At 33.2% G+C, this 17227-nt stretch overlaps 2 protein-coding genes across 5 annotated transcripts; one reads left to right on the top strand and one right to left on the bottom strand.

Annotated features, from left to right (window-relative positions):
- Positions 1-674: 674 nt before the first annotated feature.
- LOC126777515 (PRKCA-binding protein) lies at positions 675-9500 on the bottom strand. 4 transcript variants are annotated; one of them, XM_050500541.1, is made up of 13 exons: positions 9381-9500; positions 9205-9276; positions 8736-8786; positions 8597-8653; positions 7193-7276; positions 5944-6055; positions 5268-5396; positions 4551-4783; positions 3929-4103; positions 3572-3765; positions 3348-3500; positions 2268-2370; positions 675-1116 (listed from the first exon to the last, which is right to left on the bottom strand). In XM_050500541.1, exons 1-13 carry the CDS (start codon positions 9425-9427, stop codon positions 760-762), a joined length of 1767 nt encoding a protein of 588 aa, XP_050356498.1. In that variant the 5' UTR covers positions 9428-9500; the 3' UTR covers positions 675-759. The 4 variants fall into 4 exon arrangements, with proteins under 4 accessions (XP_050356498.1, XP_050356499.1, XP_050356500.1 ...); XM_050500542.1 differs by lacking the exon at positions 9205-9276 and having other exon boundaries at positions 676-1116; positions 9381-9466; XM_050500543.1 differs by lacking the exons at positions 7193-7276; positions 8597-8653; positions 8736-8786 and having other exon boundaries at positions 677-1116.
- A 2704-nt stretch (positions 9501-12204) lies between these two features.
- Positions 12205-14530, top strand: LOC126777604 (uncharacterized). The gene is made up of 2 exons (XM_050500678.1): positions 12205-12260; positions 14217-14530. Exons 1-2 carry the CDS (start codon positions 12246-12248, stop codon positions 14520-14522), a joined length of 321 nt encoding a protein of 106 aa, XP_050356635.1. The 5' UTR covers positions 12205-12245; the 3' UTR covers positions 14523-14530.
- The last annotated feature ends 2697 nt before the right edge of the window (positions 14531-17227 follow it).

The following is a 17227-nucleotide window of genomic DNA, read 5'->3' on the forward strand; positions in this document are numbered from 1 at the left end:
CTTATTTGTAAAACATGAACACTAACAGTAATTGGTTTAATTTTGTGGTGATCTTAATTTTTAAGTAATATTCTTACAATTTGTTTGGTGACATGTTTACGGCGGATGTTTTTTACAATCAAATTAAATAAGACTTAATAATTTAAAATTATTGTTAGCCTACTATTCTTGCTTCAAGAAAAGGATTCTTAGCATTGCACGTATTATTTCTAAATTACGAAATAAACGTGAAATTATGTAAAAAGGCTTGCCTTTTATAAATTAATAATTATGAACTGATATTTCAATCTATGGTTATTTTGACGTGAATAGGTTGGAGAAATGCACGCCTATTTGTGATCTTTAGTATTTTTGTGAATCCAAATGTCGTTAAGTATTCGGAATATAATTAATTAGTACAAAATAAATGTTATATTTTTATTGTGTGTGTAAATAAAAGCCTTTTATAAAACTGTGTATACATTTATTATAAATATTTATATTAATTACAGGACTAGACATTATAACACCAAATATGTTATTTATTATTAAAATAACATGTTCAAAAGTATTTTAAAATGTGAGAAATTATATAAAAGAAAAACCAACAACAAAAACATCCGAATAGATTTTTATTTGTTGAATAAATTTAGCTTACACTAAAAGATAAATAAGGGTTTCATCAAGAATATTTCAGTAGCTTTGATTGAATTTTACCAAAAAAATAAATGACGTTAATATTTTTATTAATAAACGTCACTTTATTTACCAATTCAATATTTATTGACCAATGTTTAAGTCATTTAACAACTTATCAAAAACGTCTTCCGTTTCGGTTTTATTTTTAAGAAAATCGTCGAGACCGTTTTGGAAATCGCCAAAATCATCCGTCTTAGTGTCCGCCAACCCTAACTCTGTTAATAACTTTAAGTTGTCACTGTCAGTTTTGACGTTGCTGTCAACGTCAAGGCTAGCTGTCAAATCGGGAAGCAATTGATCAGATGAGTCGGTTGTATCTTTGTCTTGATCCTGACGACGGTTCGCCGCTTTATTATCTTTCGATTCGTCGTCAGATACATCGTGATATTCTTGTATTTCCTTACCGAACTCAATTTCTTCGTCGTCATCTTGACTGTCCTATAGTAAAAAGATAAAGCTTCAATGGGAAATTGTGCAAAAATCGATACAAAATCTCAGCTAAGCCATCAATGTTGCATTTATAATTTTACTTGATACAATTAAAATTTCTCTTGTCTTATTTTAGTTATTAACAAAGCTAAGGGATATTTTTATTGGGGCAAAAGATGTATATATATATACCTTTATAATCCATTTAGTTAAAGTTTGTTTTTTTTTTACATTTTTTTTTCTACATATACACACTTCAAACATTCATTTTAATATTGCCATTTCAGCTAAGTGCAATCGCATTTTATCCATTATATTAGCTTTCCAACGCATATTATGAGATTTTTTTCGCTTTAAGGGGAATTATTATCAAGTAACATATTTTTATAATATTATTTATATTTACAAAAAACAAGCTAATACACTTATTTGTATATCCATATTTTAATGATTGCGTTACAACGTAATCATAATATCAAAATAAATATAACTGCAGGGAAGCTTGTCGCCAAAAAGAACATTAGTAGAGTCACACCAAATAATTATTTTAAAACCACTGGAGTAGAATTCGTCTTATGGATACTGAGATGATAATTTAAATACACATGAAGAGGATTTAAATTATCATATTATATTATAACTTCTTTTTGTTTCAAAAAGGTAGGCAGACTGGCAAATAGGTTTGATCGTATGTGGTCACCACTATCCATAGACATTTGTATTTTTAGAAATATTAAGCACCCCTTAAGTAGTCACCAACTACGATGTCATGTCCCCTGTGCCTTTACTTACACTAGCACACTCAACCTTAAAACCGGAACATACCAATACAAAGTATTGCTGTTTGGCCGTAGAATATGTCTATAACGTATAAATAAGCGAGTTATATTTATAGTAAGTGATTTTTATGAAAGAATTTAAGATCAAAGCCATTATTGTCTATGTAATACAAAGACACGTGACATGGGTGACACGGGTTTATTCGGATTTACCCGGGTTTATCACAATCGGTTTGGATGTCTTGTTTGGTTGTGTATCGTTTGATTTTTTATTTAAACTTATATCTCAATCTAGTTACAAGTTTCGTCACCAGGTGGCTTGATTGAATGATCTTAAAAGACTTGACCATTTTTGTTACACATATTTATTTTTATACATACTTGTATAATCTGTGCTGTAGATTTGTACTGGAAGGCGTTCTGTGATAGATCAACTTCGACAGGGAATAAAGAAGAATTCTCCTTCAAATGTTCAACCGTTTCACTGTAATAAAATAGAAATGATCGTTTTTTATTCTATTCATAGAAACTGCTAGGAATTGTAAGTAAATTAGATGACAAACTTTGTTATGTACGAGAACCATTTATGAAAATAATATTAATTGCCACGTGTCTATGTTTTTTTTCGTCAGCATTATATATATAAATCTCAAACAAAATACAGCAATAAGAGTTAGTAACAGCGTGTAACGTTCTTTTTCTAAGCAATAGAACGAAGCAATATGAAAAATAATCCAACACGTCGGGTGTGGGCCAAATTCTTGACTTAAAAATGTTTTTATAAGTCAAGATGATTACTGCTGAATCCTAACATGGGATATAACATCTCAAGGTTCCTTTCACGGTGTGTGTTGCCCGCGCCGAAGCACGGTGAAGAGTACAGTCTGTGGAATTGCAGATAAGTCCGCGGTACGTCGGTTCGGCTGTGGGTCGGTAATTTCAAAGGAGCGGTTGGGCAGCGATACATTATCTTCAAGTTTGCATTTTGAAATGATAAAATGGTTTCGAATTTCAAGACCCACACAGACTGACACGCACCAATACCAAGAGCGTCGGTGCGTTGCATGGCTGTCACGGTCTTGAGAATAATCCACGGAAAGACGTGCCGTGAAAGCTACCTTTACATTTTGTGGTAAGCCATACATGGTACAACAAATAGTTATACTACAATGCCAATTTCAATAGGGTGTATAAAAAGTGTATTTGTTGTGCAATTTAGGTCACTGCCTTTATTAGGGTAGAGTGAGATCGGCGTCCTTTTGTTCCCCATTATTGGAGACATTATTGAAGCCTCGACCACTGTATGCATGACTACCACTTACTAGGAAAAACTTGTACCTCCTAAAATGTCTACAGTTTTATTAAAATTTTCAGTAGCATCTTTGCGCCTCTTGCCACTTGTCACCTAAAGCGACTGCTTCATTTTCTTTAAAAAATACGGCACTGATTAAGGTGACTCACTTTAGATAAACTGCTAATCCTTGAATGAATCTTCTCAGCTGATAAGCTACGTCTTGAGTCTTCTTGTTGTCTAGAAGTTCTAATTTAACCAGAACATCTGATCTTAATCTTGCGAACCTGTTCCTAGCTTCTTGACGGCAACGGAGGATCAATCTTGAATGAAAATAATGAATAAACAAATGAACAAATAAATTAACGAAGTAAGTGATTGAATGGGACATTACCTATATTCGTAATTACCGGTTTCGACCCTATACAATGGTTCCTGTATAGCGTTGTATCCATATTCCTCGTCGTCCATTTCTTTGACTTTCAAGCAATATGATAGATATTCGAATTTCGTGTCTGCGTATTTGCGTATCGTTAGCTTTGTATCAGGAATAGCTTTGTGCAAGTATGTACCCATATCTGCTAGGATCTACAAATATAAAAAATTGGCAAAATCGTTTTAATTTCTAAAAAATATGAATTACGATTCGAATTAGCTGTTTAAAAAAAAATGTGAGTAAAGATTTGTACTTTTTATGGTAGAAGTATTTTTAAACCAAATTAAGCCCTAATGAATAATAAAAGTGTCTCACTGGCTTCAAGGTCTTCAACATTTTGATTCCGTCTCTCTCGAGTAATCTGTGGTAGGATCCAAATTTGGTAAAAGCTTCTGAGGCTCTGGCTTGAGGTTCCCTGACACCGATAGTCGCAAAAATATCCCCCAATGATTTGTAAGTTTGCAGAACATCAAAATATGATTTGAGCATTCTGAAATATTTATTTGAATATTTTATCCTTTTTCAATTTTTAAGGAAATAAATAAATGCAATAAAATATTTGCCAATCTGTGAAAAGATTATGATGACAATATTTTTTGAAATATTTGTGAATTTGAACGTTAGCCAATTTTTAATAAAAAAATAAACTGAAACCTCTATATAGTCAGAGAGTTGGAAGTGTGTTCACTCCCGTGTCTCGGGAAGAACGTTAAGCCGTTGGTCCTGCACCTGAACTCTTTCCGGTGGTGACGGATTGCCGTCCCATCGGATTATGAGAGTTAGGGAATAGAGACTGCACCTGTGTCTGCGCAGGCACTTGTACACTATAATATGTCCTGCGTAGTTGGCTAATCTCTCTTGAGATTGGCCGCCGTGGCCTCAATATGTATTCTCCAAGTACTATTCTCCAAATCTCCTTATGAAATTCTCATATTACCTTTTGGCATGTTCTACCAATCTCTTATACGTTGTCTCCGTATCTCTCATTTCATTCAGCTTCGCTACCAGCGTGTCGTTACAGAGTATAGCCCTAGATAGACCTAATGCATCTGCTGTGCCTGTCGACATATTCTCCACAAGTCTATGCTTCATCTTCTTCATTATAATATCCAGAGATTTGCCTTGTTTTGGATCTGCGTGGAGTTTGTTATAGTTTATGGTAACAGTTTCCTGAGGAATGATAAGGTTCATATCAAATTCTTAGCTAATTATCATAACATATTCTACCACCATACAGCAGTACTATATATTGCTCCTGTTTGAAGAGTAAGTGAGTCAGTGTAATTACAGGCACAAGTTATAAAATATCTTATTTTTTTTTTAATATCGCCAATGTCTATTTTCAGTATACCATCTCGTGCTCCATTGCCTGGTTACGTTCGTTTTCGTTTCGTTCTATAAATTACAGCCTTTTTTCATGTATCTTTCATTCTTTAAAAGAGAAGAGATTAACACATACAGACACACACACACAAACAAGAGGAGCGCTGCTACTATAAGAATCTAAGATTGCTATGTATGTCTGTAATGTGCGCTTACTTCTCAAACTACGTACATTGCCTTAGCCGGAATGACGTTTGCAGTGCGTTCGTATAATATGTATGTATTTGTTATATACATATAATTGTTTTTATTATTTATGTGTAACTTGTACCTTGGCAGATTGTATCATTTTGGCGACTTCGACTTTAGTCTTCCCCTTGACGCTCTGACCGTTAACGCCAACAAGTTCATCACCACTCTGTAGTATACCATCTTTAGCTGCGGGTGTGTTATCAAATATCTGAAAAACTTAAATATATTATTGATCTGGATTTATAAATTGTAAATTGTTACTTTCAACATTTTTTTTTGGAAACGATTGCTTCTGGCCCAAATGGCTTCGACGTCATCGACGTCACAGTTATATATATAACAATATGGTTCTAAATATGCGCGCTCTAAGGGCTCCTCCTGTGAGGCATGACCTCGGCCTAGGACGCCGTCGACGTCAGAATGCACCTAAGATGGGTTGTAACGAAAGAGAGATCTTTTTCAACTTGTACAAATTTGCTATATACATTTCCGCAGCGCATAAAGAGAAATGACTTAATTAAATTTGACGCTTTTTCCGTCTATATATGTGTTGTATGTGTTTACTATCCCATCGGATTATGAGAGTGCGAGAAAAGACAGCGCACGTGTGTCCTGTGCACACACTAGCGTTATTATATCTTCTTGGTAATTAATTATTCTCCGTTGTAAATAGATATCGAGACCGAAATCGGCCACGAGGACCTTGCTATATATTATGGAAATGTTTACTTCAAATTCGATGCACAAATATTTACCTGTACAATATATAAGCAAGGGCATAAAGGTGCTCCACCACCTATACTGATACCGATGAGGTTTTTCTCGTCTTTATTTAGAACCACACTTCCTGACGTCACCGTCATTCCCCTGAAATATTACGAACAGGCAAACTAAAGTATTATATACATTGATATTAAAAAAAAAACAATAACATTACTTCCTTTACAAACCTTTACCGGTACATATAAAATACTTATTTATTTTAATTTAATAATACATAATATATGATTTGTAATATTTAATTTCGATAATGCTTTTACAAATAATACTATAGATTTAAATACGTCAATAAATACACGTGTTGCTTATATTATAATTCAGAACATCTAACAAAATCTACGGAATAATAGCAATATATATTACATTACTAGAGATATTATAACTAGTTTAGTAAACTATGTGTGGCGCTAGCATTAGATAATGTAATAGCCAAAATATACGTAATAGAAATCGGACATCTGGCCTGTGACTTATTGTATTTAGAGGGAGCGGGTGATTAGAATAAAAAACGAAAAGCTTATTTAATGTTTATTTATACGATAAAATATATTATTTCACAAGCAATGTAAATCCAAGCTGCTAGTAACTACCATTGAATTTTATTTATGGATAAATAACATTTTAAAGTCGCCTAATACTGCGAATAATCCAGTCGATTTCAGTCGTTCAACTGCTAAATAAAAATCCATCAGGATTATCTGAACGAACCCACAATTAATTTTTTTTTCAATTGTAGGTTTATTTCTTCCAAGGCTCTTCATGAAATCGACCTGTCGATTAATCACTTCAAAGTCTTAACCTTTTTTGCATGAGATTTATAAGATCAGACAATCTAATATAATAATTCCATTATTTATAGAATGGAAAGTTATCGTTTTGAAAATTGATTGATTTAAAATAAACATTTGACGTATCGAATTTAAATTACATTTGAGTTTACGTATTATATACGATATTACTAACTGCCCGAAGTTACCCCTCCAATTCCCCACCTAAAAGTTGAATTTACATACTGATTTATCTCTTTTCTATCATCATTAATGAAAGAAAGAGTCATCATTTAAACAGACAATCATTATAATTAAAAAAAAAATGTGTCAATAAGTAACGTCATTTACTCTGAAAAAAAATACTTATTAATAAAAGTAGCTTTATATAAATTACAAGTGATTAGTTTAGGTAGCTCTTAGCTCGATATCACACGCGGATTCTTCTAGAACTTACATAAGGTTCTGGTGCTGAATCATAAATCTCTCTTGACGCATATCGTTGAAAATGCAATCCGGGTTATCCTGATCTTGTATTTGTCTAAAAATATATAAGAATTTACGGTTATTGGTTAATATTAATTATGAAACTAAATACCTTATCGTATCAACATATATAATAATAATATCCTGGGACATTTTTCCCACACGGCCATCTGATCCCAAATTAAGCTTGTACTAAGCTTGTACTATGGAAACCAGACAACTGATATACTACATATACTACTTTTCTTTTGTAAATACATACTTATATAGATAATTACATCCAGACTCAGGAGCAACAGACATGTTCATGCACAAAAATATCTGTCCTGGGTGGGAATCGAACCCACAACCTTCAGCGTGAAAGGCAAGTATCTACCAACCACGCCAACCGGCTCGTCAAAATAAATATTATTCAATTATATGTTTTCTGTCTCGTCCGCGAAGGTTTTAGTTTATTATGTTGCTCATATATATGTATCGAGTTTAAGTCGAATTATAAACTTATAAGCAGGAAAAGTTCCATCATAATCGGTCAACTAGATTTAGCGTGACGTTCGCGAAACATTTTACAGTTTAATTTTTTATCTTATGGAGTAATTTAGCCGATTTTCAATCTGAAAACTGAGGCAAACCAATTCTATAAATTTAACTGTAAGCTAAGACATAAAAAAGTTAACTGGCAATGAATCGGCCCTTATTGAATATGAATTATGTTATATATTTCAATAAATTTAGTGGTGCTATTCGAAAAAGCCTGGGAACCGTCTACAGTATTAACTTTTATTGAATCAAAATTATATTCAAAACTTCTATATTATACCTTAAACTTTTATTCAGCATTTTGACATAATATATTAACTGTGTGTTACTGTGCTTTAATAACTTTTTTTTAATTTTTGACAATAATATTTAACAATTTATTGAGTGTTAAAATCATCCAGTATACATTTCAAGGTAAAGTTTTAGTGCAACGTGTCTATAGCCTATTCCAACCACAATTATTAGCAGTAAAGACAAAAAAACATTAATTGAAGCCATATCAAGCGAGATTTAAAATGATCTGTGAGGTTCATTTTGGATTAGAAAAATAACGTTTTGAGTGTCGGCGAATTGCTATCGGAACTTTGTAAGTGAAACTAAAGTCGATGTAAGTAGTTAAGTTAAATAGAGCTGTATTATATATAAAGAAAAATATATTAAACAAAAACTGTTTGTAATACATAATATGGTAGAGCTATTAGCAAATGGAATATCTAAGGTTTGTTTATATCTACTCCTTCGATTGGAAAAGACTGTATATGTAACATTTGGGTGAAAAGTTTCCGACGCAAAAAGGTTTTCCTATTTATTTAAAATAAATAAAAACATTACTTACTCTTCTGATTTTCCATCGCATCCTGTTGTTTTAGTATCTTCCATTGTTAATAATACACTGTACATAAATTAACAAGAACAAAGTTTAAAAAAAAAAGTTACGTAGTATAAAATTCAATATTTATTATTTTTAAACTTACCTGTCAACAGATAACGAAAGAGACGTTTTTAAATTTCCATGTTTGGATTTACTAAACAGAAATAAAATTAAAATTAAATTAAGCGGTAAAAGATGTTTATAGATTTAGAAAGTTAGTTCTTTGTTTGTTTTTAAAATAATTAAACCGATTGATATTTCGTTTTATAAGATTATTAATTAAATATGTTACGATACACCTACCTATAATTACGGCTAGGTTGCAAATAGGTTCTACTTTAAAACTAGACTTAAGAATATTTAATATAATTAACGCAATTCAATTTGAAATAAATAAATTATTTATCATGTAATTTTAAATTGTCTACATAAAACTAGTTAAATTTTAATTTTATTTAATTATTTTTATAATCTAGTCATCAATTACGACTTTAATCACTACAAAATTCAGTCGACTTTACGAATTACGTTTACAAAATAACAAATTAAAAAAAAATGTTGAAAATAATTACATTCTGTCCTCAAACATATCGTTGGTGTAGTATTTTGGTTCCTTTAAATATTGTGTCCGATGACAAACGCTCCTGCACCACAAAATACACAACTAAAACTAAACAATTGTAACATACGGGAAACACTGATAAGGTTTTGCGATAACATTTTAAAGTAATTTTAAACTTTGACATACATTTTGTCCTCTTCGAAGAAGAAATCGTCGTCGTATTCCTGCATCATTTTTCTTAATTTAAAACGAAAATTCTTCTAAAAACACAAAACAGACTTGATTGTTCAAATTATTGATTTTTTTGTAGGCGACTTACTGTCGGTAAAACAGAACCGACATTACCGACCTGTCAGATGTTTCGCTTTCCCCTTCTGATTGGTCGTTGCTGTTTCATCTATCTGTCTCTTAGAAATTGTATTTTGAATATTTCAGATGAGGTTTTATAAGTTTTTAATAATAATCCTAATACAATATAGATACTGCAAACGGGGTACATTTATAAAATAAAAAGATACGGGACTTGTGCGTAGCCATGACGATATCTGAACACATTCTTGTTTTGATCAATCAACAGCCAATCATTGTCCACTGCTGAACATAGGCCTCTCCCAAGGTGCGCCAAAGATCCCTGTCTTCCGCCTTCCGCATCCAGTTGGTGCCCGCCACCTTCTTAAGGTCATCGGTCCACCTGGCTGGAGGGCGCCCTATGCTGCGCTTGCTGATTGCGGTCTCCACTCTAGGACTCGTCTGCTCCAACGGCCATCGGTCCTACGACAAACGTGACCAGCCCACTGCCACTTCAGCCTGCTAATTTTGCAAGCTATGTCGGTGATTCCGGTTCTTTTCCGGATAATCTCATTTCTGATCTTATCCTTCAAAGATACTCCGAGCATAGCTCGCTTTATAGCACGCTGAGCGACTTTGAATTTGTGCACTAGTCCCGCAGTTAGTGTCCACGTTTCGGCACCGTATGTCATGGTGGCTTGGCTCTGCTATATTTATCTTGTTTTGATAGTTTGTATAAATTAGATTATGTAATTTGAACCGACTCCGCTGTCACACAATCTCTTAATTAATTTTATTTAATTTAATTGAATTAGATTTGCTATTCTTCTTTTTTTTAACGCTGGAAAAACGCTTTACGCGGTTCCACCACGGGAGCGGTGGGGGGGGGGGTATGTGGTGCTCGCCGGTGTCCAAGGTGTCGATTGCGCCTCGAACATCGGAATACCCACTAAAAAACCATCGGTACCCTTTCCGTCTTAACGAGGAGCGCCATAGGATCGCTTTCGCATGCTACCGTGACAAGATTTGCTATCCTGTTTAACCCCTTACATGAGAAAGAGATAGCAATATTTTTAGTTCTATCAAAATCCTTACTATGAGAGATTATGTACGAGTCCAAATAAATATTAAGTTATAATAATCCTTAACACATCTGTTAAACAAATTTTATTTGAAATAAACAATTTTACAATTATTTTTTAAAGATTATAATATTCTTAACATTGCGAGATTTTGAAAGTTGTTTTGAACTCAGGTTCATTAGTTTAAATATTCATAAAAAAATTACAATATTTGAATTCATTATAACATTGTGAAGAGAACTTCATATTTACGACTATTGTGTTCGAGATAGATACGAAGTGAATATTATGCAGCGTTTGCGGCCAATGTTAGGGTTTCATATGTCCAATGAAAAAACGCCACCTTTAAATTTCCCTCCCTATTTCAATGGCGTCCTAAGCCGAGGTCCGGTCTCCCGGCCCCTCGTGTGGCTCCAAACATCCGGTTGAGTTCATCTCGCCCACACTGCCCGGTGACGCTGTAGAGGCCATTCTGGCCAATAGCAACTAGACAATTCCAAAAAAAGCCACCTTTAAATGATTAGTCTCATACACCTACTTTTTTTTTCGCTTTAAAAACGTTATGAAACGTATTTGGGACTCGCCGGCGCTAAAGGCGCTGGAATACCCACTAAAAAACCAGCGGTACCCACTCTGTCTTTTCAATTCCGCTCATACACATACTGGCCTATATCTTACTATTCTATTGTATGAAAGCAGCGGAAATTCGGTTCTCGTGTCTCAAGAGATTACGTAGGTTATTCTGATTTTAGAGGTTGGTTTTAGGGCGTTAATAGATGGTTAAAAAGCATGAAGCAAGTTAATTAAAATAAAATATTAAAATAAAAAGAACAAACTCTATTTAAGGCCTACTGTATGTATGTACGTAAAACCCCAGATAATCGACCAAGCGACAGTACCATGTGTTCTCTCGAATGAATATGTGGACCAGTGTAATTAGAAGCACCAGGGACATGGCTTAGGTAAGGCTTAAGGTTAGTCGAGGATTGCCAATGATCTAACTATTATTTCTTTGGAGCCATTCTGTAATAACACGTTCGAAACTTGAATGTGACATTGACTGCAATCATTGTGAAGGTTCTATGCTTCACAATTAGAAGATAGTTTTACAAAATGGCGTAAGTCGGTTATAATATTTTGTGATTGGGTTCAGCAGTGATATTGTGTAAGAAGTCACTTCATTTCTCACAATTGAAATATTGATAAATGACTTTTGGTGATATACTATTTTGATGCGTGTATTTTTGAAATGTTATTATTATAACAGTCAATGTCTAGCACATTCTGATGTATCACGACCGTTTTCTGTGGTTTCGAGTTTGTTCTTATAGAATAGCCCTAGCATCGAACAATCCATTGTCAAATATGTTTCTATTAGAATAGCTTCGTTGATTTCCACAAAAACATTGGTCTAAAACGAAATTGATAATTAATTCATATGCGTTTGGTTGTTGGAATATTATTTTTAATGGAAAATTTCAACTTATTAATTAATAATTTATAACCTATCAATTAACGATTTCTTCAGATCTTGTTCTAAGCGGACGACGCCGTGGGCAACGATTAGTTTCGTAACGGTAATATTACAGGTGATTATGTTACTTAAGCAATCTGAATTGCTTTGTATAAGTTACAATAAACAAGTCGGCTTTCGCGATCGGACGTGCAACAACAATAAAAAATGTATTTATTCCCCGTACGTATTGTTGTGTTTTAGTTATGTAAATTTTCGTACGCATAGTGTTTTTTATTATTGAATCGTAATAATGGTGACAGTGTTAATTACATTTTTTTTATAGTTAATTATTTTAACAATTAAATCATAAATAATGTGATTTAATTTCAATGTGTTTATTGATAATGTCAAGATATGGTAATATAAAAAAAATCTTTATCATAGTTTGATATTATTATAAAAATAAATATTATTAATTATCAATTTTTTAAACGTATATTTAATACTTAGAAATAGAAATAAACACTAGTGACTTATCGATTGAAGTCTATAAAAAAAACAGGTTTCTTAAATATCATGTGTTACTATTTGGTCATCGGTCATAATTTTTTCGTATAAATGTAATGTATATTTTTTTATAGAATTAAAAAAGGTTTAAATACTTACATACTGAGACAAACATTTACAGTGAAAACAAAAAAAAATGTTATACCAAAGCCTTACGACTTAAGTCATAGGATATAGTCTAGTAACGAAACAATTAAGCTTTTATTACACGTATGAATCACTGGTGGTAGGGCTTTGTGCAAGCTCGTCTGGGTAGGTACCACCCACTCATCAGATATGAGTGAGCCAGTGTAATTACAGGCACAAGGGACATAAAATCTTAGTTCCCAAGGTTGGTGGCGCATTGGATATGTAAGCGATGGTTGACATTTCTTACAATGCCAATGTCTAAGGGCGTTGGTGACCACTTACCATCAGGTGGTCCATATGCTCGTCCGCCTTTCTATTCTATATAAAAAAAATGAATAATCTATATATTATAGATTATTATATATATATAGATATATAATAGAATAATTGACTGACTGACATATTAACGCGCAGACCAAACTACTGCGGCTAACGCAATTTTGCGCAAGCAAAATCAAAATTTGCATATGGGTTCCTTTTACTCAGTAGGCTAGCGATAAGGATGGATTTTTGAAAATTTAACCTGTAAGGTAATAAAGGGAATGAAAGTGTTTTATAAAATCGTTGATTTTTGAAGAAAGAGCTATGGAAGTTGGTTTCTAATAAAACTATTTTGGATTATTATGTAAGCCAAGTGTCAGCTAACCGCTAACATTTATATAATATATTAGTACAGACATACTAATTACATATAAACAATAGAAAATACAATAATAGAAGTTTTTTGTGTTACGATATTCATCGTGGATTGTTCGATATGCTTAGGAAACATTCCGACGCGCTGACGTTGGGGGACGTCATCTCAGCGCGTCCGATTGTGAAATCACTTTGAAACGCAGAATTAAAACGAAATTCATTTCCACAAATTTAACCGTAAATATGGTTCTATTTTACTTATTACCCTTTCAGTTTCCCGCCATAACGATTGTCTGTGATATCAATGTTACCAGTTTAAAAAATAATATAAAGTGACAGTAGTCAGTAATATATTATAATAAAAAAGTATATAAGGTATTGGGTATAAAAGTATCCTATGTACTTTTATAGGGTTCAAAATTGCTTGCAAACTTCATACAAAATTTCATCAAATTCGGTTCAGTGGTTTAGCCATGAAAGCATTACACACAGTCAGAGTTACTTTCACATTTTATAATGTTATAGATGATATTTTGATTTAAGGTGCTTTTTATATACAATTTAAAAAAAATAACGTGCAAAGGGAGATTTCCTATGGTAAGTCCAGTCCACCGCCCACAGACATTGGCGCTGTAAGAAATATTAATCATTCCTTACATTTCCAATGCACCATTAACCTTGAGAACTTAGACGTTATGTCCCTTGTGTCTGTAGTTACACTGGGTCACTCACCCTTCAAACCGAACACAACAATAATAAGTATTGCTCTAGAATGTCTGATAGTTGATGGTACCCAGATGTGATTTATATTTATTATTTTTCATTCGGCACGCCAATTTTAATATGTTTATTTATTTATTTCAGATACTTATATGTATGAGCGCACTGCTTTATCGAGACGTTTTTCCCGAATCAGTGGGACCAATAGGAACATTTATACAAACGAATTTTATTGGTTTTCCCGTCATCCACGAATCGCAACCATGGATTTTCGACCCGGACGTGGCTTCGAGACGTCGAAAAGAATTTAGAGAATTAAACGGTGACAAAGCTGAAAAACTAATTGAAAGGTTAGGTCTAGGTATAGATGGTTATGGCGAGCAAAGACTAAAAATGCAGAGGCAGAGAGATGAAGGGCACCTCGGAGGATTGAATTCTCTACGCCCTTAGGGATTCAGTTCTACTTAAAAATAAAGAAATAACAAAGGATATGTACTATTTTTGCTATGTTTCTATGATTAGTGACTTTTAGAATTTATTACTATTTTCTACTGTTATATTATTTAATATGTTTTTATAACAACATATAGAAACTTTTTGTATGTGTCAGCATTAATATATTTTTTCATTAAGTTGTTATCTCAATCGTTTTGTAATTTCAATAATTTATTTTTAACGTGTTTAGAGAAAAATGTAAGTCATACCATACATAGATATCTTGGCTGTTAACCAAAGGGAGTGGCCGTTTGAAATTAAGTCAAGGCAACCTACTTTGAGGAAGGAATATATTTAAGTATTATTATTACAAACAATCTATGTAAGTTAGATTACGTTTTAATTTTAAGTAATAACAATTATATTAACGTTGTGTTTTGTTTTATATATAAGATTATTATTTTTCATGAGTCGATTGCTCAGCGATTATATTTGATTCTTAAGTTGATAAGCCGAGATGGCCCAGTGGTAAGAACTCGTGAAACTTAACCAATGATCGTGGGTTCAAACCCACTGGGGCAAGCACCACTGAATTTGCATATGCTTAACTTGTGATTATAATTGATCTCGTGCTTTACGGTCAAGGAAAACATCGTGAGGTAACCTGCATGTGACTAATTTTATTGAAATTCTGGCACATTTGTATTTCACCAACCCGCATTGTAGCAACGTGATGGAATAAGCTCCAAACCTGCTCCTCAAAAAGGAAGAGGAGGCCTTAGCCCAGCAGTGGGACATTCACATGCTGTTAGTAAGTTGATCAAAGTGCTTATAATTTTTGTTGTTCTTGAGAACTTTTTTAAATACACTTCAATCGAGCTACTATACATTGAAGCAGCGTAGTGGATATGTTTTATATTTATTTTACCTAGTAATAAATTTTTATTATTAGGGCTGTTTTATTTGAGTAGCGCATGAAAGAATCATCATGTTTATTGTTTGTCTTTGTCAGTATAAAATAGAACATTTTATTTGTGTAAAAAACTTTTAAAGTCTAGTATATGCTATTAGATAGATATTGGGCCCGGTTGGCATGGTTGGTAGATATTTGCTTTACGCCAATAATTGTGGGTTCGATTCCCACCCAGGACAGACATTTGTGTGTATGAATATGTCTGTTTGTCTTGAATCAGGGTTTAATTATCTTTATAAATATTTATTTACAAAAGTAAAGTAGTATATGTAGTATATCAGTTGTCTGGATTCCATAGTACAAGCTCTGCTTAGTTTGGGATCAGATGGCCGTGTGTGAATAACGTACCAGGATTTTATTATTATTATATACAGTCAACAATAAGATATAGTTATTTATACTTTTATTTTCCGTTATGTTATAGGTAGGTGGGCAAATGGGCCTCCTGTTGATAAGTGGTCATCACCGCCCATAGACATAGGTTATGTATGAAATATTAACCATCAATACATCGCCAATGCACTACCTTCATATATATGAATATATATATATATATATATTCATATATTGTCTTACTCATTACTGTCATTATTCATACCGTACCGTACCGTAACAGTCTGTGAATGTCCCACTGCTGGGCTAAAGGCCTCCTCTCCTCTTTTTGAGGAGAAGGTTTAGAGCTTATTCCACCACGCTGCTCTAATGCGGGTTGGTAGAATACACATGTGACATAATTTCAATGAAATTAGACACATGCAGGTTTCCTCACGATGTTTTCCTTCACCGTCAAGCACAAGATGAATTATAATCACAAATTAAGCACATGAAAATTCAGTGGTGCTTACCCGGGTTTGAACCCACGATCATCGGTTAAGATTCACGCGTTCTAACCACTAGGCCATCTCGGCTTTATCATTATTCATATATATATATATATTAATTATGACAGTTGTAAACGGCATAGAACCTACTTACACATACCCTTGAGGCTTACCAATCAAAGATATTAAGAGTAACCCACAAATCCCCACATCCCAAAAACGCGAGCGAAGCCGCAGGCGGAAACTAGTTAACCTATGTAGTCACCACACAATTATTCATCAAAACTTTTTGAAGAGACCGACTTCACAAAAAGGGAGGTTCTCAATTCGTCTGTGTATGTATATACATTTATGTATGTTCGCATTATTAACGCAATAACATAACATCAAACTAACTATATAAATGGAGACATCGTGATTTTTGAGAAGCTCACTAAATCCGAGAGGATTAAGCAACGCATAATTTAATCTCGATTCGCATAAAACTCGACGATGCGCTCTCCACGATTGTCAAAATGACGAAACTTAAATAGAAAATATTAAAAATGTTGTATATAGTATTTGATTATAAAATTTGCATCATAAATACAAATCATAAAAATTTGCGTAAGGGTTCCTATTACTCAGTGGGTTAGAACCAAAGAAGCATTTTTTTTAAATTAAACTAAATGGTATGAAAGTGTAAAAATACTTTATTTTTTAAAAGAGTTATGAAAAATTGTATTTAGCAATCCCAAATTATGACGAAAGCGAAGCCATAAGCCGACATAAGCCTCCATCATCTCCAATATGTATCTTCGAAGGTATCCAAGACGATTTCCCCACGGTAAAAATATTTCTTACATTGCCAATGTCTATTGATTATATCCGTAATAAACTAAATTAAACTCGATTGCACAGATCAGAAGCCTAAAATTTTAAAATGT

The sequence above is a fragment of the Nymphalis io genome, chromosome 23 (genome assembly GCF_905147045.1).
Source record: "Nymphalis io chromosome 23, ilAglIoxx1.1, whole genome shotgun sequence".
Lineage (NCBI taxonomy): Eukaryota > Metazoa > Arthropoda > Insecta > Lepidoptera > Nymphalidae > Nymphalis > Nymphalis io.